The following is a 27,349-nucleotide window of genomic DNA, read 5'->3' on the forward strand; positions in this document are numbered from 1 at the left end:
TGTATTACGTAGGGGATCGTACCTCCAAAGGCTAGGAATTCCGTAACGCCCTACCCTGACACACAAAATTAAAGTTTAGCACTGGGAAACACTTTTTGAAAGTTAAAAAGTGAATTTTATGTACAACTATACAGATCAGACCAAAATAAGGGACAAATGAAGAGGAAAGAAGGACAGAGGGACTTTGTTCCAAATCAGGGAGCTATGCTTTTTGGGTTAAACCGTTGTCATTGAAACAGCAAGTGAAGGAAAAACTCGATGAGGGGACAATACACACTACAATCTAACTGCACAACCCCCATAAAATCTCTTTTAAGTTTGGCCAAACTGTGAAAAAACAGGAGAAACCTAAACAATCCAATCAATTTGCATTCCATTGTGCAAGCCCTTATGTTACACAGTTGTTTGGAGATCTAAAGAAGATTGTTCAATTCGATTGTATAGTGTATACCTTGCAAGTAATACATGGACGGTAAAGGCAATAACAGCCATAGCCTGACAAGTGTTCTATTCATTCCCCACTCTACCTAAAAATATTAAAAGTTTTGTCTGGTTGTATACTTTGCTGTCAATATTTTTATTAACGCTTACAAATAGTACAGATAGAAAGACGATTACCTACATATTGACAGTAGTCTAAGGATTCGCCTAAGTATATTTATTTGTTTTGTAAGTGAATAAATCAACTGGAATCAACTCTATCACCTAAGTTTAGGCACAATAAAACCAGAAAGGAAGGATATAGCAAATTAGAAATGGATGTGAGTCAGGAAAGAATAAAGAAAAAGCGAAAAGAAAACTAAGTGCATACAGCATCTCGCCAGTGCCTATACACTGGGGAAAATAATTATTTGATCCCCTGCAGATTTTGTAAGTTTGCCCACTTACATAGAAATGATGGGTCTATCATTTTTATCTTAGGTGTATTTTAAATAATAGAGACAGAATATCAACCTTAAATACAGAAGAAAAAAAAAACAGCATACAAATGATACAATATGATACAATAAATTAAGTTGCAGTTCAGTGAGTAAAAAAATCTTTGATCCCCGAGCAAAACATGACTTAGTACTCGGTGGAGAAACCCTTGTTGGCAAGCATAGAGGTAAGACGTTTCTTGTAGTTGGTGACCAGGTTTGCACATATCTCAGGAGGGATTTTGCTCCATTCTTCTTTACAGATCTTCTCTAAATCCTTAAAGCGGTTGTATACCTGCACAAAAAAAAAAATGTTAAACAAAAAAACCTGTAAGGCAAACCGGTTCCCTACTGCGCATGCACGAAGTATGCTGCACATTCTAACTGACCCAGCGGCAGAGGAAGGAGGAGGGGGGCCGAACTTCTGAGGGACGGCCCTGCGGCGATGTCTCCCAAGTGGGGAAGGGTACCTGTCTAAAACAGCCACCCCCCCCCCCCCTTCCGAAAGGAGCCAAATGTGACACCGGTGGAGAGGAAGCAGATAACCGTGGAACTCCGCTTTGGGTGGCAAAAAACGCAGCTCAGCTGCGCATTTTTGCCACACCGTGACCACAAGTCTAAACGAGGCTAAAAAAAAAATTGAAGCCAGACTCCAGTTCACACTTTATGATCAGTTACAGCAAATCGTTTTTTTTTTTTTTTTTTTCTTTTTGAGATAAAGGTTTTGCATCAATAAATAAAATATACTAATTTTAATCACCCCTGCCAGTGTTAAGTGGTTTGTCTCATCCCTGTAAACTGATACATGCTGCTGGAGAGCTTGAGTTTGTGAAAAACAACAGACTTGCTGCCTGGATCACCAGAAGAAGAAAGAAAGCCTAAAAAGGAACCGAATGCAGCCACCACATCTAAGAATTGGTAAGCTGCAATCTAATAATTTTGGGTTTAATACTGCTTTAACTGAACAACCTGAAGCTGACTGGTTGCCAACAACTACTCCAGTTTTGATCCATTCCCCTCACTGAATGAATCCCTTTCGCACTTGAAGCACCACTGCAATCTGCCTGCAATGGGTTAAAGCAACGAATTACCCTATGACAGTCATTATTGGGCTGTTAAACCTATAAAGTAGTTTATTCACACATTAATCACAGTTCACACGGCCGTTATACAACGATAGCTAAGAAAACAAGTAATGAAGTCACAGGTTATTTTTAGCAGGAGACTAAATTTAGAACAGCAAAGGTGAACAGCGCTATCGCCACCGGCCGCTAGATGTCAGTGCGGCACACGCAGAGGGCAGACGGCGATGCTTGTACCAGCGCTGGATCAGCCCCGCCCCGTCACTGCAGTGCTCGGGATCTGACAGAGCCGCACTCACCAACTTGGCTCCGCCCTCTTCGGCTTCACCCCATGCTCACTGCTGGGGGGGCGGCTTGCCAGGAGATGGGAACTTCCGGTGTACACCGGTTTCCTGGGTTGCTGGCATTTAAATCCAGCTGGAAAAGGCTGATGTGCATCTTTAGATCCTCTGCTCTGACCTCCCATCAGCAGCAGCACACAGCTGAAAGAACATCATTCTTCCCTTGTACATTATTCTCCTACCTAGTCATTGCCAGTGATTGCCTTGATCAGCAGCTGCAGAAGCAATAGCAAGAAAAAAAAGAGAGCATTCTTCTTTATAATCTGCCCATCATCAGGCTGCAGCATTGGCCTTGGACAGCTCTTCTGCAAATCTCAGATTTTTAAAAAAAATATATTTTTGCTGCTGAATTTGTAATTAGATTTATTTAATTTTGCCTCTCTTGCCTGTATCTGCACCATGTTCAGCTGGCTGGGGACCGATGATCGGAGAAAGAAGGACCCCGAAGTCTTCCAGACGGTCAGCGATGGGCTAAAGAAGCTCTACAAGACCAAGCTTCTCCCCCTGGAGGAGTATTACAAGTTCCATGAGTTCCATTCGCCGGCACTAGAGGACGCTGACTTCGATAACAAGCCCATGGTGCTGCTGGTGGGACAGTACTCCACCGGGAAGACCACCTTCATCAGGTAATTCTAGCTTCTGGGTGACTGGGGTCATTTGCTGGGCGAGTTGTGATGGGGGTCGTTGCCAGGGGCAATGGTGATACTAAGTGTGCCATCACCCGTGGCAACCAACTGATTCAGTTTCTTCCAGTCCTGATAGATTTCTGATTGGTTCTGATGGTTTACAGCCCTTTGCGCTGCCTGAGCAAACAAGATGATGGAGAGTGGAAGGATAGTCTAAAGAGATGCTCCACAACCTGGGGTGTGCAGTAGTATTAAACAGTTTTGGATGTGCAGTAGTTAGCAGTATTATTGAACGGATGGGGCTGTGCAGTGGTAGCACAGAACAGCTGTGGATGGATGGGAATGTGCAGTAGTTAGCAGTAGTGCTTCACAGCTAGGGATGTGCAGCAGCAGTTAGTAGTAGTTTCAAACAGCTAGGGGTGTGCAGTAGGTAGTTGCAGTAATAAACAGCTAGGGGTGTGCAGTAGGTAGCCGTAGTAATAAACAGCTGGGGGTGTGCAATAGGTAGTTGCAGTAATAAACAGCTAAGGGTGTGCAGTAGTTAGTTTTAGTATTGAACATCTGGGGCTGGGTGTGTGCAGTAGTATTGAACAGTTGGGGATGTGTAGTAGTTAACAGTAGCATTATTCAACTGATGAGGATAAGCACAAGTAGGATTGAACAGTTGGTTTTGGGGATGTGTAGTAGTTAGTATATTGAACAGTTGGGGTTGGGGACATGTAGTAGATAGTTTATTGAACAGTTGGTGTTGGGGGTGTGTAGTAGTTAGGAAATAGAACAGTTGGGGTTGGGGGGTGTAGTAGTTAGTATATTGAACAGTTAGGGGTGTGTGTAGTAGTTAGTATATTGAACATTTGGGGATGTGTAGTAGTCAGTATATTGAACAGTTGGGGTTGGGGATGTGTAGTAGTTAGTATATTGAACTGTTGGGGTTGGGGATGTGTAGTAGTTAGTTTATTGAACTGTTGGGGTTGGGGGTGTGTAGTAGTTAGTATATTGAACAGTTGGGGATGTGTAGTAGTCAGTATATTGAACAGTTGGGGTTGGGGGTGTGTAGTAGTTAGTATATTGAACTGTTGGGGTTGGGGGTGTGTAGTAGTTAGTATATTGAACAGTTGGGGATGTGTAGTAGTCAGTATATTGAACAGTTGGGGTTGGGGGGTGTGTAGTAGTTAGTATATTGAACAGTTGGGGATGTGTAGTAGTTAGTATATTGAACTGTTGGGGTTGGGGGTGTGTAGTAGTTAGTATATTGAACAGTTGGGGATGTGTAGTAGTCAGTATATTGAACAGTTGGGGTTGGGGGGTGTGTAGTAGTTAGTATATTGAACAGTTGGGGATGTGTAGTAGTTAGTATATTGAACAGTTGGGGTTGGGGGTGTGTAGTAGTTATTATATTGAACAATTGGGGATGTGTAGTAGTCAGTATATTGAACAGTTGGGGCTGGAGGTGTGTAGTAGTTAGTATATTGAACAGTTGGGGTTGGAGGTGTGTAGTAGTTAGTATATTGAACAGTTGGGGTTGGAGGGGGGGTGTAGTAGTTAGCAGTAATATTGAACAGTTGTGGCTGGGCTATGGACAGCTCTCTGGTGCTGAAGGACTACAAGACCCACCATGGCTCTGGTTGGCAGGGTATGCTGAGGCTTGTGGTTCCCTGGCCTCTGGAAGTATCTCTTCTTATTAATGAGTGTATTCACTACATCAAGGCAAAGACCATCTATGATAGCTAACATTAGAGATGTCAGTGCCCGCATTAGTTAGTTCATTCTCTGGGTGGGGCGGGTATTTTACTGTGCGATGTAATGTAGATCATTGCCAGGGCGCACAGGGATATGGAGCGTCATCAATAGCAGCGTTTCGGATTCTTGCAGTCTTGCCAGTTAAGAAATGTTTTTCTATTGGCTGCTGTGTGTTGATCAGCCTTTGGCATATCTTTGTTGGTCACTGTACTGCCTTACTGAAAGTAATAGAGTAAGACTGCAACTGCAAAAGTGGAAGGGATGGGAATGGGACAACTCTGATCTACAGCCTGGGTTGTGCAGTAGTTAGTAAAAGTGATAAGTAGTTTGGTCTGGGGAGGGGTGCAATAGTTAGCAGTAGTGATGAGTAGTTTGGTCTGGGGGGTGCAGTAGTTAGCAGTAGTGATGAGTAGTTTGGTCTGGGGGGGTGCAGTAGTTAGTAGTAGTGATAAGTAGTTTGGTCTGGGGGGTGCAGTAGTTAGTAGTAGTGATAAGTAGTTTGGTCTGGGGGGGGTGCAATAGTTAGCAGTAGTGATGAGTAGTTTGGTCTGGGGGGGTGCAGTAGTTAGTAGTAGTGATAAGTAGTTTGGTCTGGGGGGGGTGCAATAGTTAGCAGTAGTGATGAGTAGTTTGGTCTGGGGGGTGCAGTAGTTAGTAGTAGTGATAAGTAGTTTGGTCTGGGGGGGTGCAGTAGTTAGTAGTAGTGATAAGTAGTTTGGTCTGGGGGGGTGCAATAGTTAGCAGTAGTGATGAGTAGTTTGGTCTGGGGGGGTGCAATAGTTAGTAGTAGTGATGAGTAGTTTGGTCTGGGGGGGGTGCAGTAGTTAGTAGTAGTGATAAGTAGTTTGGTCTGGGGGGGTGCAATAGTTAGTAGTAGTGATAAGTAGTTTGGTCTGGGGGGGGTGCAGTAGTTAGTAGTAGTGATGAGTAGTTTGGTCTGGGGGGGTGCAGTAGTTAGTAGTAGTGATAAGTAGTTTGGTCTGGGGGGGTGCAATAGTTAGTAGTAGTGATAAGTAGTTTGGTCTGGGGGGGTGCAGTAGTTAGTAGTAGTGATGAGTAGTTTGGTCTGGGGGGGTGCAGTAGTTAGCAGTAGTGATGAGTAGTTTGGTCTGGGGGGTGCAGTAGTTAGTAGTAGTGATGAGTAGTTTGGTCTGGGGGGTGCAGTAGTTAGCAGTAGTGTAAACAGTTGGGGCAGGGGTGTTGACTGCTCTCTAGTCCTGAAGAACTACAAGTCCCAGCTTGGCTGTGGCTGATAGGGAATGCTGAGGTTTGTGATCCTGGTATCTGGAACTGGGTGTAGAACAATAATGCTGCAACCAAAAAAAATCTAACTAGGTTTTGTCGACTCTTTCCCGTGCTTTACTTTATGTCTGTGACTTTATAAACAGCCAAATCCTTTGGGGTTGATTTACTAAATGCAAGTAGCCTATGTACTCTACAAGGTGCGGTTGCGCCAGAACTTATTAAATGAGGTGAAGCTTAATTTTGTAAAGATTACTCAATCACATGCAAGGAAAATAAACTATAAAAAAAAAGCATTGTTGCTTGTCATAATTGGATGATGGAAGTCAGCAGAGCTTTCACCCTTTTACCAAGCTCTGCACTTGCAAATTGCACCATTATTATGATATTATGTTATTTTAACTGACAATTGTGCGGTCGTGCAACACTTTACCCAAATAAAATTGATGCCCTTTTCCCCCACAAATAGAGCTTTCTTTTGGTCACCTCTGCAGTTTTTACTTTTGCGCTATAAACAAAAAAAGCCCAACAATTTTGAAAAAAAAAAACAAACGATATTTTTTACTTACTCTGCTATAAAACACATCCAATAAAAAAATGTAAAAAAAAAAATCAAATTTCTTCATCAGATTAGGCCAATATGTATACTGCTACATGTTTTTGATAAAAAAAAATCCCAATAAGTGTATATTGATTGGTTTGCGAAAAAGTTAGTGCCTACAAACTATCGGAAAGATTTATGGAATTTTTCCTTTTTTTTTTTTTTACTAGTAATGACGGCGAGCAGCAATTTTTTAGCACGACTGCGACATTGTGGGGGACAAATCTGACACTTTTTGGGGACCAGTGACACCAATACAGTGATCAGTGCTAAAAATATGCACTGTCACTGTACTAATGACACTGGCTGGGAAGGGGTTAACATCAGGGGCAATCAAAGAGTTAAATGTGCTCCTAGAGTGCTTGCTAACTGTGTGGGAGGTGCTTTGGCTGTGAGAAGACAGAGATCCGTGTTCCTGCTTAGCATAGACACAGGATCTTTGTCTCCCCTACTTACAGAACGTCGATCTGCCTTGTTTACATAGGCAGACCGCCATTCTGGCTCTCTCGTGAACGATCAGCGGGTCCCAGCAGACATCATCAGGTCCACCAGACCGCTGATTGGAGCTGGTCGCCAGCAGCGCGCGTGCGCATCGCAAACCCGGAAGAGGCTATCATGTACAGGTCCATGATTTCGCCTGTAGGATCGGTCAGGGAGCGATCGGCAATCAGTTAAATACCTTTACAAGTCTGCATGAATAAATTCCTGACATGCCACAGTATACAGCAACTGAGTCATTTTTCTAAAAACCCTTTTCCTTTTTTATAATGAAAAAGCTATCCATGTTGTTGTTTGTGTTCCATCCAAGTGACCGTCCCTAGACTGAAATATCAACACTCTGCTGCAGGCAGGAAGAAGTATTTCCTCAGTCTCCTCTCCCCTAGAGATCAGACTGCAACATTGCAACTCTGTAGCACATCACAAGATGAGAGGTTGCAGCAGGCATATAATGGCTTACCTGTAGATAAAATGAATATCTGCTAAACGTGCAATGTATAGGAGATATTCACCCTGCATGCAGCCAGTGACGTCACTGGAACATGCTCTCTGAAGGTCCGGCATACCTCGCCAGAACTTCAGAGCTTTGTGCCGGAACCGAGGGCTCCCATGGGAGTGACGTCATCTTGGCTCTGGCCAATCACACAGCTCGAGTGTGTGAATCCCAAAGAAAGACCGGGGGAAGAGGTCAGCCCTCTCTGCGGTGACATTGCACCATGGGAGGGCTTTGTTCTAAGGTAAGTATTCCATAATGTGCTAGTATGTAATGCATACTAGCACATTATACAATTTCCTTACAGGTGTTTTTTTTTTCTTTTTACCAGCCGCGGTTTACAACCACTTTAAGACGAAGAAATCTACCACTGTAGTCATCATAGGATATGTCTGGTGTCCTTATACTGTATATAAAGAGAATAAATGTGACAGTCATGTGACGTGTCAAGGCCACCTAGACAAGGTCTGACTCGCTGTCAGCAGGTTTAGAAATGCAGAGACGTGATTCCTTGTACACACAGATCACACCGCTTCCGGTATAAACCGGTATTCTGGGAATCGTTCTCTCTCCAGTTAAAGGAGAAAATCTGGATTTGCAGCCAGCGCCATAGAAATTGGTTCACCTCCTTATCGTTGTATCCGCTATCTGGAATTCTGTTATTTTGTTTCATGTTTATTGGGGCTCAAACCACAAACCACAGTCTACAAAAACTTTACAAAAAGTCTTGATTCATGAAATCTGAACTCTGAGCACACTCACTTTCATTTAAATGTCTTCCTCAATAGCCACAAAGGATATAAATCCACTTTGTGTGCACTGAATGCCTTTCAAAACCCAGATATTATCTTGTAAAAGTAGCAGTGACATCATCATTGTGCTGTACATAGTCTGTACAGAGGGAAGAGCTGTGGGAGGGACCCAGCAGACCCCGCCCACTACAGGCTGCCTGCAGAAAACGACAGGAGGGGGGCGGAGACAAGACCAGTCACTCTGCACAAGAAGAGAGAGCAGCAGTGACCGGTCTTTATTTCAGGGAGATCCTACACAGAGGGAAAGTTTCACACTGAATTACTGCACAGATCTGGAAGAAATACACAAATCACACCAAGTTTCAAGAAAACACATGCACTCTTCTCACATCAGATAGAAGCAGCACAGACACACCCATGTAGCCTAAGTACAGTCCATAGGGAGCCCATTAAACAGCTGGTCCTGCTCCCCACCATGTGTTATCTACCAGATACAGCAATGACACCTCCCTAAAGATATATACATCACTATACAGTATACAGATGTTTCCTAGTATGTACAGATTTATGGATAACATTAATTCCAGAAATTCCAAGCATGGGAAAATATTCACTGTAATACTAAACCTCTCCGAAACATTTGGCTAGATGAGAAAATCTATCTATCTATGCTTGCACTGCTCTGTGAAAAGAGATCCACTGCAGATTGCACTTCACAGAGCGAAACAGGTATAAACAAGGCTTTATGCATCAGGGAGACATACTGTTGCCATTCAACACTTCAAGGGAGATTTAAAGTGATTTTAAATGTTAGTGTTTTTTTTTTTAAATAACAAACATGTTATACTTCCCTCCTCTGTGCAAGGGTTTTGCACAGAGCAGCCCCGATCCTCCTCTTCGGGGGCCCATCAGTGGTGCTCTTGGCTCCTCCTCTTCTCGAGTGCCCCCACGGAGAGCCGCTTTCTATAGGGGCACTCATGCAGGCATGCTGCTGCGTCAATGGCTGCTGCTGCTATCAATCTATCCAATGAGGACCCAAGACAGCGGCTGGTGCTGGTGTGCTCGTCCCCGTCACTGGAACGATCGGGTTCAGGTCTGTAAAAGGGGGGCTCTGGGGGGCTGCTGCACTACAGAACGTTTTTCACCTTAATGCATAGAATGCATTAAGGTGAAAAACCATGAGGGTTTACAACCCCTTTAATTAAACTGGAGCACTCAGAATCTGCTGCAGCTGTGCATAGTAACCAATCAGCTTCTAACTTCAGCTTGTTCAATTAAAGAGGAAGTAAACCCTCTGGAAAAAAAAAATAAACACCCTGCAAGACAAAGGCATATGCATAGCATACTAGCTCATTATAAATTACTTACCTGAGATCGAAGCCCCCAAAGCGGTCCACGTTCCCCTCCTCCGTCGCCACCATATCTCCCCGCAGTGACTTCCGGGTATCGCGGCTACGGCGCTGTGACTGGCCGGAGCCGCGATGACGTCACTCCCGTGCATGCGCGGGAGCCGCCACTAACGGCGCGATCCTTCTTAGAAACGGCACGCTCAGTGTGCCTGTGCGCCATTGTCTACATTGTCTAAATTCTTTCGAAATTCGACCCGTGTTTGGCCAGCCTAATGCTGTCCATACACTATACGAAAAATCAGCCGAAATTCAGTCATTTAGACCGTTTGTTTTTCGGCCAGTTAATGGGCATAAAATCGATAATCGTTGAGACGTTTTTGAGCCAAAAAAAGGATAAGGAGGATAAGTTTGGAAATTTTCTGCCGAACGAATGATAAATTGAAAGGTTATTGTGTTTCCCGTCCGAACTGTCTGCACTAGGTATATGTAAAAAGACGAACAAAAAATACATTCATTTATGTCCACTGAGCGTTTTATCGGTCATTACAAGATGGCACTATCGTTTGCGCTCACGACCGAATGTTTGTTTTTCGAAAATGGGTTTGGCTTATTTTTCATATAGTGTATGGCCAGCACAAGTTTTCATAAAAAAATGGCTACCATGTACAGCTGCACCAGATTTTGTACTTTCCGGTTTTAGTAAATCAGATGATGAAGATTCCTTGATCAGCATAGCTATTCAAGTGAACAAAGTTTGGGACATTTTGACTTTTATTTGCTTAAATCTTTAGAAAAACTTTTTACAACACATTTCGAGGGGTCTTGCAGCCCCACTTTCTCAGGTGTAGTTTCCAGCCTGCCCAAAACGTCAGTGATAGAAGCAGCTGAAAAGACCTCTTCCACATGGATGCCCAAGCCCCACTTGTTAAAGAGATCGTAAAATTTTTTTGTTTTTTGTTTTTTGTTTTTCTATTAAAATAGCAAACATGTTATACTTGCCTCCTCTGTGTAGTGGTTTTGCACAGAGCAGCCCAGATCCTCCTCTTCTTGGGTCCCTGGCTGGAGCTTCTGGCTCCTCCCTCCTGTTGAGTGCCCCCACAGAAAGCAGCTTGCTATGGGGGTACCCGAGCCGAGCTGCAGCTCCGTGTATCCATTCAGACACGGAGCTGTGCCTAGGCCCCACTTTCTCTGTCTTCTCATTGGCTAACTGAATTTGATTGACAGCAGGGGGAGCCAATGGCATGGCTGCTGTGTCTCAGCCAATCAGGAGGAAGAGTCACGGACGACCGAGGCATTCATGGACATCACTGGATCGAGATGGGCTCAGGTATTTTTTAGGTGGCTGAGGGGGCTGCTGCACACATAGAATGCATTAAGATAAAAAACCTACATTTACAACCACTTTAAGGAATCAAGATGTTTTTTTCTTTTTTCTGATCTAAATGCAAAAAATCTGTGCAAGTACCCTAAAAGTCTACTACACAAGATCAGAATATCATACAAAAAATATTGCTTTTGAAGCGATCGTGCAATAATCTGATCGTTAGTACACAGCTTTCATTCAAAATTATCCGCAAACATTTTACTTGTACAATACCAGATTGTATGATTGCCGTTCAACTTAAGACGGCTACAGCGTGGGCTTAAAATGCTGGGAGGACGTCACGTAGGTGTGCCCCCCTGGTACTCGGCTGATCACTGATCGAGGTAAAGGGCCAATCACAGCGGGCCCTTTACCACATGATCAGCTGTCAGCAAATGACAGGTGATCGTGGAAGTAAACAGAAGCTGGTTATCAGCTTTTTTTTTTTTTTTTTCTTCACGCTGTCAGCATGAAGAAAAGAAGAAAGCCATTAACCAGCGTTTGTTAGAGGGGCATCGGTCCCCTTAGTGCCCACCAGTGCTGCTACTCAGTGCCACCAGTGCAGTCTATCAGTGCCCATTAGTGCTGCCAATCAGTGCCCATCACTGCCTCATCGTCAGGGTCACTTATCGGTGCCGCCTCATCAGTGCCGCCTCATCAGTGCCCATCAGTAAAGGAGAAACAATACCTGTTTGCAAAATTTTATAACAAAATCTAAAAAGAAGTTTTGGGGCTTTTTTCCCCAAATTTACGGTCTTTTTTTGTTTGCGTAGCGATTGTCATTCAAAGTGTGAGAGCGATGGAAGCTGAAAATTGGCCTGGTCAGGAAGGGGGTATAAGTGCCCGGTAAGCAAGTGGTTAATCATCAGTACAGTTTTTATCTGAAAATACAATACAAATACACAACATTACATCATTTCCAAATTTGTATTATGTCATTCGAGAATTTTCATGCTTTAGTAACCTCTCCATTTTCGATATGAGACTGGCATGTAAAAAATATATAAAAAATGGCCGATCATTTGTCGGATGATGTCGGATGATCTCATTGTATGTGCCAGGCTTAAGTATCGTTATGGACAGATGTTAGAGGATTCTATCCTGAATGTCTTCCTGCAGTTGGTGTGCTGTATGTCCTTTCCTTTGTAGCGGATCTATAGATATACCCCGGGGGGGGTTACATTAGTGTTCTCTGATTGCATCTATAATACTCAGAAAAGTATCGATTGGCTTGAATCAGAAGGGAGGAAGTGTGGAGCTGCCGGGGGCTCAATCATTGTTTTATTAAAGCGGAACTCCAGCCCTACCTTCAGTCTTGCACAGTTGTACAGGTTTCTCTCCTGTACTGAAATTGCTTACTCTGATTTTACTGCACACTGTGAGCTTCTTACAATATGCGTTAGAAGCTGCTGCAAGTCAGATAGAGCTCTCCTCATTTCCTGGCTGAGGACATCAAGCATCATCTAGCTCTTTCCTCTCTCCCTGACTGTCCCTAGCCCACCCTTCATTCAGTGGATTTCAGCTCCTTTAATAATGGAGGGTCAGCATCACATGGAGGCGTTACCTATGGTGGACTGCATGCAAATACTGTATAGACTGCATAGAAACACCCATTTCCAGACATCCACCTATAAGGCATTTTGAGATTTGCATAACTCCTCCCAGGCGCCAGCTCACAGTGGCATCAGAACTGAGGGCTCTTGAGAGGAGCACTGAGGCCGGGTGTTGTCATGTTTTCAGGAAGCTATGTACAGCAGCCTGCAAGCCCCTCCCACAGCCATGATCTGCCACATTGCATAGAGACACACAGAGACCCAGTGATGACATCTTCTGAAAACAGATTATATTTTAAAATATGGTTAGAATGTTGATATTTTATTTATTTATGATATTTTTCTAGCACCGTCAATTTACGCAGCTCTTTACATATATATTGTACATTCACATCAGTCCCTGCCCTCAAGGAGATTACAATCTAAGGTCCCTAACTCACATTCTTACACCTACTAGGGACAATTTAGACAGGTTCACACTGAACTGATTTTCAAGTCGCCGGCAACTGCACCGTTCCAATCAGTGCAACACCGACTTTGCAGCACTTCACCGATTTACAAAAGTAGTTCCTGCACTACTTTTGCCCATTTCGGTTGCAACTTCAATAGACATCTGCATGAGGCCACACAGATGTCTTTCAAGTTGCACCCGAAGTCGCATGGACATGCTGCTTTGAAATCATGTGGCTTCAGATGAAGTTGCACGATTTCAAAGCCTTGTTCAGTGTGAATGAGGGCTAAAGGCAACTTGTCACAGGTCACAAACAGGGGGAGATTTACTAAAACTGGAGCACTCAGAATCTGGTGCAGCTGTGCATGGTAGCCAATCAGCTTCTAACTTTAGCTTGTTCAATTAAACTTTGGCAATAAAAACTTGGAAGCTGATTGGTTTATATGCAGTGCTGCACAAGATTTTGCACTCTCTGGTTTTAGTAAATCTCCCCCACAGTCTGTAATTACTATTAAGATTGTATCAGTAACTGAGCTGGAATTTGTCCCTGATGTGTTATGTAAAAGTCAGAGTCCACAGCACTGAGTATGTTACTGCGGCTGGTTATACTTACTGCTTCATTAACCCCTGCAGCTCTGGAGAAGTCCCAGCATCCTCCTTCTCTATTAGGCACACAGAACGCTCAAAGTCATTTTGGATGTCGGATTTCTGGCAGGAAAACGCGCCTTTAAAAACGTGATTTTATCAGAATTTTGCATTGGCGTCAATGCGTGTTTAGCTAGCTTTTAGCTGCGTTTCTCTGCCTCTATTCAAAATCAATGGTTCCCTATGGGAGCCCATTGATTTGAATAGAAGTCACACCAGAAGTTGGATCATGATGATCCGACTTGCTGTGCAACTTGTGTGCTGAAGATGTTGAAGGGGAACCCGAGCACGCAGCCCGGCAGGTCAGGATAAGTGGGGGGACGAGCGAGCGCCCCCCCCCAGCACCTTGTCCCCATGTTGATGAGGACAAGGGTCTCTTCCCGACACCCCTGGCTGGTGGTTGTCTGGATCTGTGGGCGGGGACTTATCGTGATCTGGAAGCCCCCTTTAACAGGGTGTATGGGGTACAACGTACCCCTACCCATTCACCTAAAAAAAAAGTGTCAAAAATAAACACACTACATGGGTTTTTAAAGTATTTTATTAAAGAAGCTCCCATTTCTGGCGACGTGTTCTCTCCCCTCTGTGCTGTCCTCTCTCTCCGCTATCTTCTGCTCTTTTGCTGGGTCTTCTCCCTCTGTTCTTCTTCCGATGTTGACTCAACGCGATCTCTCGGTGTAATGCTGGGTCCGCCGTGTGCAATGACTTATATTGTCATGGGGCGGGGCCACTTGCTGACGTCATTCGGAGGCCCAACCTCCTTATGACGTCACCACCCGGGGCATGATGTGACGATGACGTCATAAGGAGGTGGGGCCTACAAATGACGTCAGCAGGTGGCCCCGCCCCATGACAATATAAGTCTTTGCACACGGCGGACCCAGCATTACACTGGGAGATCACGCCGAGTCAACATCGGAAGAAGAACAGAGGGAGAAGACCCAGCAAAAGAGCAGAAGATAGCGGAGAGAGAGGACAGCGCAGAGAAGACCCGGAGAGAGGAGAAGACCCGGCAAAAGAGCAGACGATAGCGAAGAGAGAGAGGACCATGCAGAGGGGAAAAGAACCAGGGAGGAGAGAACATGTCACCAGAAGAGGGAGAAGACCCTGAGATGCTTTAATAAAATACTTTAAAAGCTTGTGTAGTGTGTTTTATTTTTGACACTTTTTTTTTTTAGGTGAATGGGTAGGGGTACGTTGTACCCCATACTCATTCACCTAGGGTGGGGGGCTGTGATCTGGGGGGGCCCCTTGTTAAAGGGGGCTTCCAGATCACGATAAGTCACCGCCCACAGACCCCGACAACGACCGGCCAGGGTTGTCGGGAAGAGACCCTTGTCCTCATCAACATGGGGACAGGGTGCTTTGGGGTGGGGGCCCCAGGGCCCCCCTGCTCCAAAGCACCCACCCCCCATGTTAAGGGCATGTGGCCTGGTATGGTCCAGGAGGAGGGGGGGGGGGCTCGTCCCCCCACATATCCTGACCTGCTGGGCTGCGTGCTCGGATAAGGGTTTGGTATGGATTGTGGGGGGGACCCCACGCCATAAAATCCATACCAGTCCGAAGGGTCTGGTATCGTTGAGGGGGGGGGACCCTATGCCAATTTTTTTTTTCATTGGGGGGGGGGGGGTTCCCCTTCAACATTCTCAGCACCGCAAGTCGAATCATCATGATCCGACTTCTGGTGTGAATGGGTTCCATTGATTTTGGCAGAGAAACGCCTGACAAGGCTTAATGCTCTGGGCGTTCAAACAATAGCCCATAAACTCCACTGCTGATAAAAGCTAAAAAACCTCCATGTGTGCATGAACACATAGGATAACATAGAGTGGAGTTTATGGGCTGTTAAAAAAAAACGCCCAAACGCCAAAAAACGGCCGTTTTTGAGCTCCAGTGTGCATGGAGCCTAACACACGTGACACCTGCAAACTGCCAGTATGGGAACTGCCCAATGTCTTTATAGAGCCAAAGCCTTTGTCCGCTACCAAGACATGCTCACAGATAAAAAGTCACAATAGCTGTGTTTTTATGGTAATATTATGCTCAGTAAAGCAGGAGAATTATGTTTAATCTTTTTTTATTAGTTTTGCAGTCCCAATAAAACAAATCGACAAAAGCAATAACATGTCAGTAAATACAAAGGGGTCAGAGGAGCTTGATCATATCAGTGCTCGCAACTGTAGGTAATGCATAGCAAGAATACAAGTATCAAGAATAGTAAGGCCACATACACATGGAATAGGAAGCATCCCTTATTTCCATTATACAATTAATCTGAATCTCCCTAACTGGGGCACAGACAGCAATAAAAACTGACAGGGGTTCTAATCCCTCTTGACTCTACCCAAAACTAAAAGAAAATGTTTTGCCTTTAGTTATACTTTAAATGGAATGTACAGGAATATTGGTTTTCTAGGGGTTGTTAGAGGAGCCCTCCATTGTTTAACATGACCCCTTGCTTTACCAATGCAGAACAAAGCATCGGGTTCACCGCAGGCTAAATTGTAGCTTATATTTTTAAAAGATATATATTGCCCACATTGTTTAAAACTAAAAAAAAATGAACAAGGCAGACGAGGATTGCTCTTGCTGCAGTGCCCACCTCCTCCCCTGCAGAAAGTCCTCTCCAATGTCCAGCTCTGTTCCTCTTTCAGGATGATTTCAGCCATTCGGCTCTAGACATGTCCTGAAATGCCAATGATGCCCATGCAGTTTTTGGCTGTGTTCACAAGTGTCTGAGCCAAATCAGCCCCCTGCTGCAGCCTCTCACCTTATGACTTAGGTGTCCGTTTATGAAGCAGTGATCAGCGGTGATCCCGAGGATCACCGCAGATCACAGTCCATAAACAGTTTATGAAACAGTGATAATCGGGGGAGAACATGTTTGAACTTGTTCTCCCGCCGATTATCTCTACACACGGAGAATCCTCATTGAATGACACAGTAACGGCCAGTTTATGAAGCGGTGATCTCACCGCTTCACTGGCGATCTGTGTCAGAATTCACACTCCCAGGTTCACCATCTCAGAGGTGGTGAATCGGGGAGTGAAGAGGAAATCTGGGGGGATCTGAGGGGGAAGGAGGAAGATTTTTAACTTCCTTATGCCTCGTTCAGACCCCCCAACACTGTAAGCATGTCCCCCTGTCATATTTATGTGTATACATATTTATACATATATACATATAATGTGTATATGTATATATATATCATGTGTGTGTGTATACATGTATATATAGTGTGTGTGTGTGTGTGTATACATATGTGTATAATGTAGGGGGACACATTATTTTATTAACATTAATCCACGCCGTTGAGCGGTGATAATTTATCACTGCTTGATAAACTGACATCTGGTGCTGTAATCTCGTAAAGTCTCACGAGATTCCAGTATCAGGGGACGTTCTCCACTATTTGAAGCATTTGTAGATCTCTTCACTCCTCCAAAGGTGAAGCGATCTACACCGCTTCATAAACTGGCACACAGAGGAGAAGATTCTTCACTGTGAATGCCGGAGAACGAAGCAGTGAATAGATTTCACTGCTTCATAAACGGACACCTTACTACAATGTTGCAATCTGATCACTGAGGGAGAGGAGACTGTGGAAAGGCTTCATCCTGTCTGCAGCACTGATGACATCATCTTGGTCTAGGCAAAGTCGCTGGATGGGAGCTCAAGGATGGCTTTTAAATGATAAAAGGTGGATCTTTTGTGAAGAATGATGCTGTGTCTGTCAGGGCTTTTTTTCAGCGGGAACGTGGGGGAACACAGTTCCGGCACCTCCAGCACTGAATGTATGTAATAGCATGGGGTGTGGGGTGTGCTGGAGGGTCTATTGATGTTGGCTGCTGGGGAATCTATTATCACTGTTGGGGATCTGATTTTGTGTGAGGGTCTATTGTTGCTGATGGGGAATCTATTGTTGCTGGGGGGGGTCTTATGTTGCTGGAAGGGATCTACTGTTGAGGGAGAGGTCTACTTTTACTGGCTGCTGGAGGATCCATTGATGCTGGCTGCTGGGAGATCTGTTATTGCTGCTGGGGGGGGCGTCTAATGTTGCTTGGGTGGATATTTTGTTACTGGGTGTGATATTTTGTTGTGGGTGGTTCACTGTTGGTGCAGGGAATCTATTGTTGTTGGGGTGGAGTCCATTGTTGCTGGGGGATTCTATTGTGGTGTGGGGATCTATTGCTGGGATTTTATTCCTGGCTGCAGGGGATCTATTTTACTGCTTTTCTTTTTATCATTAACATGTTCCATACAAATGATTTAGTGCCACAAAATGATACTTGGTTCTGTATTGTCTAAAAGGGGCAGCACTGGTAGGTGGGTATGGGGTGGAATCAAGGGATGGTGGTCAGAGGTGGGTAGGGGGCAGGGACAAGGGGTGACACAGACCGGGGGAGTTCCTGCACCTATTGTCCAAGAAAAAAAGCCCTGGTGTCTGTATATTGTAATGTGCCAGAAATGTATTTATGCAGGCTTGATCATATACAGGTCCCCTTTAAGTTACCAATCTGTCACAGATCCTTTTGTTCACCTCCAATGCCCCGTACACACGGTCGGATTTTCTGACGGAAAATGTGTGATAGGACCTTGTCGGAAATTCCGACCGTGTGTGGGCTCCATCACACATTTTCCATCGGATTTTCCGACACACAAAGTTTGAGAACAGGATATAAAATTTTCCGACAACAAAATCCGTTGTCGGAAATTCCGATCGTGTGTACACAAATCCGACGGACAAAGTGCCACGCATGCTCAGAATAAATAAAGAGATGAAAGCTATTGGCCACTGCCCCGTTTATAGTCCCAACATACGTGTTTTACGTCACCGCGTTCAGAACGATCGGATTTTCCGACAACTTTGTGTGACAGTGTGTATGCAAGACAAGTTTGAGCCAACATCCGTCGGAAAAAATCCATGGATTTTGTTGTCGGAATGTCCGAACAAAGTCCGACCGTGTGTACGGGGCATAAGTATTAAAGTAGAACTATAGGCAAAACTTTTTTTCATTATCGATAGAGCAAGACAAGGCAATACCCTCTGTCAGATTTTTTTTCCGCAGTCTGTGTCTCATTGCATATATTTCCCCTCACTTCCTGTCCCATAGCCAAACAGGAAGTGAAAATAAATCTCTGCAATTTAAGAGAATTCCTTGGGGACCCCCCGAATTTCTGGGGACTACCCAAAATTTGGGACTTTCTTTTACTTTCACGTTCAATGATAATGATATACAGGATAAATAGAGAGGATGGATCTCCCTAACGGGGACACAGACAGCAATAAAAACTGACAAGCATTCTAATCCCTCTCCATTCTATGCAAAACTAAAAAAAAAAAATTGGCTTTAGTTACACTTTAAGTACACACAATGATGACTGTTGGGAATATTTTATTCATTGACTTTGTTCTTGTTTTCCCAGAAGAATAGATGAGGAGTAATCTTGTAGTTGGTTTCTGAATACACAGAGCACTCTTTTTTGCCAAAATAATTCCTCCTCGGGGTATGGCTGTCCGGAACAGTGTAATCATTAACTCTCGCTTGTCTGGGTCATTTACTCATTCTTGTTTTCTCTTTTCCTACTGGGCTAAGTGTGCATGCCTTGCAGTGTGCCAATATGCTGGCGTAGAGCGAACGCACAGGGCGGTGGGGGCATCCAGCCTTTCCCATGATGTGCATGTAATGTCGAGCTGCTTGTACCTCCCTTCCCTTCACCACCCTGCAGCTCTTTTCATCCTGACAAAATGGTCATACTGCTGAGGTTCTCCCTGTGTGCTCCCCTTTTTTTAAAGCTGCTTCTGTGTCTCTCCTTCCTTCCAACCCCCAGTGACTGAAACATGTTAGATTGATAGCATTTTACAGTACAACAGAACCTAAATAGCTCACAGTGTTGAGCTGCTAAGCAGGGGATGGTGGGAAGATCATGATAGTTTTAAAGTTTTAAAGTCCAAACTGAACCAATATAACTGCTTATACCAGGCATGTCCAAAGTCCGGCCCGCATTCCGGTTTTGAACGGCCCGCCTGGTTATTTGGACATATATATCTTTTGTGGACCCCAACGATCTCCCAGCGCTGGGGCCACTAAAGATATATATGCTGGCTGCCTTGTAGGGGGCGGGACAAGTGCCGTACACACAGGGGAATTTCTTGTTTACACGTCAGCCTCTCTAATAGGAAGTCCTGCCCTGCCATTGGACGACTGTTCTGTCCATCATAGGAGGCGGGACTTTCTATTAAAGAGGCCGTAGAGAAAACAGGAATTTTCCCTGTATGCAATCTTTTGGCACTCGTCCCGCCCCCCCTCCCTGTCCCCTCCAAGGCTGCAGATGGATGGGCATCAATCAGGATGCACTGATGGCAATGGTGAGTCTGCATTCCTGGCAATGGTGGGTGCTGCATTCCTGGCAATGGTGGGTGCTGCATTCATGGCAATGGGGATGCTGCATTCATGGCACTTGTGAGGCTGCAGATGGGCACTGACCCCTATTTTGCTTTACAGTTCTTTATTTAAAATGTAAGTTTTTCTCCTGAAACTTCCCTCTTAAAGTGAAGGTGCGTGTTATACGCCGATAAATACGGTATATCCAAATAACATGCCCAAGCTCATCTCATTACTCACACACAGCCACAAAGGCAAGAGAATCCTTGTTGGGCAATGTATTAGTGCACTAATGCATTAATGGTTCAAAGAATGTCAGGCAAAATGGTCGGCCCTCACACATGTTCACTTCATCAAATCTGGTCCTCTTTGAAAAAAGTTTGGACACCCCTGGTTTATACCATACATGTGGGATCCCTTTAGAGCAGTGGTTGTCGTTTTACGAGCCATAGGTGGGCTCAACTGTAGCCCTTGACATCGTCAAAGGGCCACACATAATGTTTAATATATGTAATGCTTGAGAGGACTGTTAGAAACATTCCCAATAAAGGAAATGAGGGTCGGAGAGTGGGGCTACAGAGTGAGAGTGGGGAGTGCAAAGGCTACTCGAGCCTGAGGGCCGCACATACCAAAGGGCTCTAGAAGTTGGAGATCCATTGGTGTGCGCAGCCTATTGCATTAGGGTTTGCACCCCAGAGCACAAACACACATGCATGTATATCAACAGCAGTGGACGGTATTAGTAGAGCAAGGGCTGCTGTCAGTAGGGCAGTGGATGGTGTCAGTAGTTTTTGAGACAGAGAAAGGGACTGAGGAAAGAGATTCCTCAGTCCCTTTCTCTGTAGCCTCAGCTGCACTGGAGAGTGAACAAATTGGAAGTGCTCTGTGCTGAGCGGCTTTGTAAGAGAACTGTTACGTCCCGGGTTCACTCGCGGGTACACTCGTTCGTAAAGGACTCTTTACGCACGCATGCGTTCGGGAAGGTCGCTTCGGATCGCAGACGTGCCAATGCGCGTGCGCAAAGGAATGGGCGCACCCGCGGGAGCGCGTCCGCGCGGCCCTTTGGCGCCAGACGGCCTATTTAAAGGACACACTGACTGTGACAGGTGCTGACTGATCTTCAGCTGTTCCTGTATCTGTATCCTGTGTTACCTGCCTGCTTGATATCTGTTGCTGAACCTTGGCTCCCCTGACCTTGTCTCTGGACTCTCCCATATCCTGATTCACTGGTTCCTGACTTCGGCTTCCTACGTTGACTCTGCTTCTGCCTGATGATTTGGTACCTTGCTGTCCGCCTGCTTCCGAACCCGGCTATTCCTGTGACTCCGTTCCTGTCTCCTGTTTGGCTCCAAGCTGCCTGTCAAGTTCCTGCATCTCGGCTCCTGCGATCTGCTGCGACTTCCTGCCTACCTAAAGTCGCATCATCTGCCTCAAGATTCCTGGGTTACTTCTACAGGCACTCGTGTTCCTCCTTTCCTTGGGGTCCCTCTGTTCCCACTCTCAGCGGGACCCGGGTTGGAGATACAAGGGAGGCCGACCTCGTCACTTCAGACTCCGATCAGGTACGTGACAGTATCAGTCAGCCAGCAATGGAGTCTGAAAGGGAGGCCTCACCTGTTATGGACATTTGCCGGGCAATTTCTGCACTAGCCCATACCGTACGAAATCTCCAAGAAGACTTGGGCCAGATGCAAGATCGTCTACCGAATCTGCTTGGTGTCTCATCTGCAGCTACTCTCCTTGCACTTGTAAATACGTCTGTACAGACTGACTTCTGCCTGCTCAACGAAACCTCTCTGCCTCCTGAACCTAGAGTACCTTTGCCAGAGCATTTTTCAGGGGATCGCAAATTGTTTCGCACTTTTCAAAATGCCTGTGAACTTTATTTTTCCTTGTTACCACGAACCTTCTCATCCGAGCATATTAAAGTGGGATTTATCATTACACTCCTATGAAATGAACCACTCTCCTGGGCTCATCATCTTAGAGAACACCATGATCCGGCCTTGTCTACCGCTGACTCCTTCTTTTCAGCCATGTCCCAGCTGTATGCTGACCCTTTCCTCCAACAGACTGCTGAATTTACACTGGGAAAACTCCAACAAGGCTTGAGATCCGTGGAGGACTATGTAACAGATTTCCGTGTCTGGAGTTTAGATACGCAGTGGAATAAAGCCGCTTTACATCATCAATTTCGTCTTGGACTCTCTGACCAATTAAAAGACGAACTTGCCCGAACAGGAGTGCCCTCATCCCTGGAAGATCTGATCCATCTTGTTATCCAAATTGACCGTCGATTGCGTGAAAGGCAATCTGAGAAAGCTAGTACCAAGCCAGCGTCTCTCTCAAGAAGTTTTGCTCCTGTCTCCACAATCACGTCCAGATTACCTAAGGGTCACTCCAAGAATAAGGAGCCTCCTGAGCTTCCCCGCAGAAGCTTTTCAAGACCACCACTATCTTCCTCTGAACGCCTCCGGCGAGTACGTGACGGACTATGTTTTTACTGCGGAGGAGCGGGCCATTTCATCCAAGCTTGCCCCATAAGACCTGCCAAGCCCACTTCTACGCCCCCTTACATGTTGCATCTTCCTGGGAGGGATCTGCTACACCTCCCTCTTTCGCTCCAGTTTCATTTGCCAGGGAGGACTATTTCTGTAACCGCAATTATAGACTCTGGAGCTTGCAGTTGTTTTGTGGACTCAGCCTTTGTCTCCTTACATCAACTTCCTGTATGTACCAAGAGGCAGGAATTTACTGTGCATCTGGCAGATGGCTCTGGTCTCAAGTCTGGGCCTGTTACACAAGAGACTGTACCCATTCTTTGCCAAGTCTCTTCGGAACATCAGGAGCTGCTCCGTTTGGACGTCATAACGTCCCCCATGTTTCCTGTTATCCTGGGGCTACCCTGGTTAAGGGCCCATAACCCTCATATTGACTGGCTTACCGGAGATATCTCATTTTCCTCTAATTATTGTCAGAAACATTGTTACCCAAAAAAGTTTGTTAATCCTGCTCCTCTCCTCAGCATCCACTCGGACCCTGAAACCCTGGAATTAGTACCCACAGTCTATCATGAATTCTTGGACGTATTTAATAAAAAGAGTGCAGAGAGCTTACCTCCCCACCGGACTTACGATTGTCCCATTGAACTCCTACCAGGGACGGAAATTCCCTTCGGCCGAATTTACCCTCTCTCGGAACCTGAACTAGAGGCCTTACGCAAATACATTGATGAAAGCCTAGAAAAAGGGTTTATTCGAGCCTCTTCCTCCCCAGCAGGAGCTGGTATCTTTTTTGTGGAGAAAAAAGATCACTCCCTGAGGCCCTGTATTGACTATCGTGATCTTAATAAAATAACTATCAAGAACCGGTACCCACTTCCCTTAATTCCCGAGTTATTTCGGAGACTGCGTGGAGCACGAGTTTTTTCCAAGCTAGATCTAAGAGGTGCCTACAATTTGGTGCGAATCCGAAAGGGGGATGAATGGAAGACTGCCTTCAGGTCACGCTTTGGGCATTTTGAATACCTAGTTATGCCCTTCGGTCTCTGCAACGCCCCAGCCACCTTTCAGCATCTGGTAAATGATGTTTTTCGGGACTTTCTTGACCTGTTTCTCATTGTCTATCTCGATGATATTCTTATCTTCTCTGACTCAATCGAGATCCACCGTACCCATGTGAAAAAAGTTTTGAGTAAACTTCGTGAACATCATCTCTATGTCAAGGCTGAAAAATGCGACTTTGAAAAACATACAATTCAATTCCTGGGACTTGTCATCTCCGCTGATGGGATCTCCGTGGATCCCCAGAAAGTCGCTGCTGTTTTGGATTGGCCAGCTCCTACAGATCGAAAGGCGGTACAAAGGTTTGTGGGATTCGCTAATTTCTACAGGAAATTTATTAAGAACTTTTCTGGTATTATTTCTGCTATCACCCTTTTGACCAAACAGCATGTTCCCTTCCGGTGGAGTACTGAAGCACAAACATCTTTTGAGCAGTTGAAAGCCTTGTTCACCTCAGCTCCCATCTTAAAGCATCCTGACCCTTCCTTGCCCTATATTCTGGAGGTGGACGCCTCTGAAATCGCAGTGGGGGCCATATTGTCGCAGCGACAGGGCCCCAAGTCCTTACTCCATCCTGTGGCATTCTTCTCCAAGAAATTGAATCCCTCTGAGAAGAATTATGATGTAGGGGACCGGGAACTGTTGGCCATTAAAGCTGCCCTCGAGGAATGGCGCTATCTGTTAGAAGGAGCCTTACACCCTATACTCATTTTCACTGACCATAAGAATCTTGAGTATTTGAGAACAGCTAAACGACTCAGACCTCGGCAGGCAAGATGGGCATTGTTCTTTTCCCGTTTCACATTCCACATAACCTTCCGCCCTGGTTCTAAGAATGGGAAACCAGACGCGCTGTCACGCATGTTCCATGACCCTGTTCATCCTTCCGAAGCAGACACCATTTTACCTGCCAAGAACTTTCTTCTTCTCCAAACCAATCTGACTTCCCAAATAAGAGCTGAGCTGTTGGAGCATCCCCCTTCCCAAGATTTATCTCTTCAACTCAAAGACGGGCTGTATTACCATAAGGAACAGGTCTTTGTCCCGGAGCAGTTCAGGGTTTCTGTCCTCAAGCGTTGCCACGATCATCCTTTGGCAGGCCATTTTGGGATTCACAAGAGTATCAACCTAATTTCCCGTTCTTTCTGGTGGCCAGACTTGATTCAAGACTGTAAAAGATACGTCAAATCCTGTGTGACCTGTCAACGCAATAAGACTGACCGAGCCAAGACTTGGGGCCTATTAGAATGTCTTCCTGTGCCTAAGAAACCATGGAGCATGATATCCATGGATTTCATTGTGGAACTTCCCCCGTCTGAAGACTTTACCACCATATTTGTCGTGGTTGATCGCTTGACTAAGATGGCACACTTTTTACCCATGCAAGGAACCCCGTCTGCCGCTGAGACTGCTTCCATATTTATCCGAGAGATAGTGAGACTACATGGTATTCCCGATAATATCACTTCTGATCGAGGGGTACAGTTCACGTCCAGATTCTGGAGATCTCTCTGTGAAGTCTTGAACATCGAGCTCCGTCTGTCCTCTGCCTACCATCCTCAAACTAATGGACAGACGGAGAGAACCAACCAGACGCTGGAGCAATATTTGCGTTGCTTCTCCTCTTTTTCACAGGACGATTGGTCACCTCTGCTTCCACTAGCGGAATTTGCATACAATAATTCCATCCACTCTGCTACCAAGCAAACCCCCTTTTTCGCCAATTATGGATATCACCCTTCCTTTTTGCCTGAATTACCCGTGGATTCTGCTGTGCCTGCTGTTCAAGACAGACTGAGTTGGTTCATCTCCAATAATAAAGTGCTTCAGGACACCATCTCTAAGGCCCAGGCCAATAACAAAAGATTTTTTGACAGGAAAAGGAGGGGTAACTTAAATCTGAATCCAGGAGACAAGGTCTGGCTATCCACTGCTAATTTAAAACTGAAGTGTCCCTCCAAGAAACTTGGTCCAAAATACCTGGGGCCCTTTGCTGTAAAAAGGAGGATCAACTCTGTGGCTTTTGAACTTATCCTACCAAAGAATCTCAAAATTCACCCTGTTTTTCATATTTCTTTGTTGAAGACATCAGTACCCAATCCCTTTTCTAACCGGGATCCAGAAAATCCTCCTCCATTGCTCGTTGAGGGCAGTGAAGAATTTGAGGTAGAAGCCGTTCTCGACTGCAGAACCAGGAATGGCCTAACACAGTTTCTGATTAAATGGAAGGGCTACGGCCCTGAAGACAATTCCTGGGAACCAGCTTCTAACGTACATGCCCCGCAAAAAGTACGAGCATTTTTTCAGCACCATCCAGAAAAGAAGCCCCTGAGGGGCATCCGGAGGCTGCCCGTAAGGAGGGGGCAATGTAAGAGAACTGTTACGTCCCGGGTTCACTCGCGGGTACACTCGTTCGTAAAGGACTCTTTACGCACGCATGCGTTCGGGAAGGTCGCTTCGGATCGCAGACGTGCCAATGCGCGTGCGCAAAGGAATGGGCGCACCCGCGGGAGCGCGTCCGCGCGGCCCTTTGGCGCCAGACGGCCTATTTAAAGGACACACTGACTGTGACAGGTGCTGACTGATCTTCAGCTGTTCCTGTATCTGTATCCTGTGTTACCTGCCTGCTTGATATCTGTTGCTGAACCTTGGCTCCCCTGACCTTGTCTCTGGACTCTCCCATATCCTGATTCACTGGTTCCTGACTTCGGCTTCCTACGTTGACTCTGCTTCTGCCTGATGATTTGGTACCTTGCTGTCCGCCTGCTTCCGAACCCGGCTATTCCTGTGACTCCGTTCCTGTCTCCTGTTTGGCTCCAAGCTGCCTGTCAAGTTCCTGCATCTCGGCTCCTGCGATCTGCTGCGACTTCCTGCCTACCTAAAGTCGCATCATCTGCCTCAAGATTCCTGGGTTACTTCTACAGGCACTCGTGTTCCTCCTTTCCTTGGGTCCCTCTGTTCCCACTCTCAGCGGGACCCGGGTTGGAGATACAAGGGAGGCCGACCTCGTCACTTCAGACTCCGATCAGGTACGTGACAGGCTTCTTGTTCATTCCCAAACTGAAGCATAGTTTACTATGTTTACTATGCTTCAGTTAAGAATAAACACAGGAGCAATCCTTACAGATCACTCACTGTGTTTATTCAGAAAAGGAAGGGTCCGGTAAATGAAATTGTTTACTGGCCCCTTCCCCTGCTTTCCATCCTGAAACATCCCCTGCAGTACCTGGCGGGGGAGGAGAGTGGGGAAGCTGGCAGCACTGCAGGGGGAGACAGGGGGCCCCAGAAAGCAGGGGAAATAGGCACTGTATGAGGTGATTAGGGTGTGCCCCAGCACACCCTGTGCGCATGCTTATGTGGAGATCACTATAGTAGACATTTTAACTCCAAACATCTTCACTATCTTCTGGGTCCCACACCACCCTGCTGCATTCTGAACACAGGAGGTTGGCACAGGTGCCACTCAGAGAATGCTTTGCATATTCTCAATGAATGCAAAGTATTTTCTGATTGGATGATGTGGAGAGGCAGGGTTGTGACATCTCACTCTTCACTTTTTTCTATTTAGAGAAAGTTTTGCATTCTCTGAATGGTGCTTGTGCTGAGCAGAATAGAAGGATAATACACTTACACAGCAAGCAGTATAACACGTGGAATACACAATCCAAAAGCACCACCGTGGGAGTTGCCGGTGTGCGTGATGATGTCACAGAAACAGCTCCTCCCGACGCGTTTCCCCTAAACGGG

General features: G+C 45.6%; 1 protein-coding gene across 2 annotated transcripts in view; it reads left to right on the forward strand.

Moving 5' to 3' along the window:
- Positions 1–2,307: 2,307 nt before the first annotated feature.
- Positions 2,308–27,349, forward strand: part of EHD3 (EH domain containing 3) — a 107,432-nt gene continuing 82,390 nt past the window's right edge. The window contains exon 1 of one of the 2 annotated variants that reach the window (XM_073628288.1): positions 2,308–2,966. In XM_073628288.1, the coding sequence (XP_073484389.1) occupies positions 2,740–2,966 (227 nt within the window). In that variant the 5' untranslated portion in view covers positions 2,308–2,739. The remainder of the gene's footprint in view (positions 2,967–27,349) is intronic. The other variant, XM_073628289.1, reaches the window with a different exon arrangement.

The sequence above is a fragment of the Aquarana catesbeiana genome, linkage group LG04, assembly GCF_042186555.1.
Source record: "Aquarana catesbeiana isolate 2022-GZ linkage group LG04, ASM4218655v1, whole genome shotgun sequence".
Classification (NCBI taxonomy): Eukaryota; Metazoa; Chordata; class Amphibia; order Anura; family Ranidae; genus Aquarana; species Aquarana catesbeiana.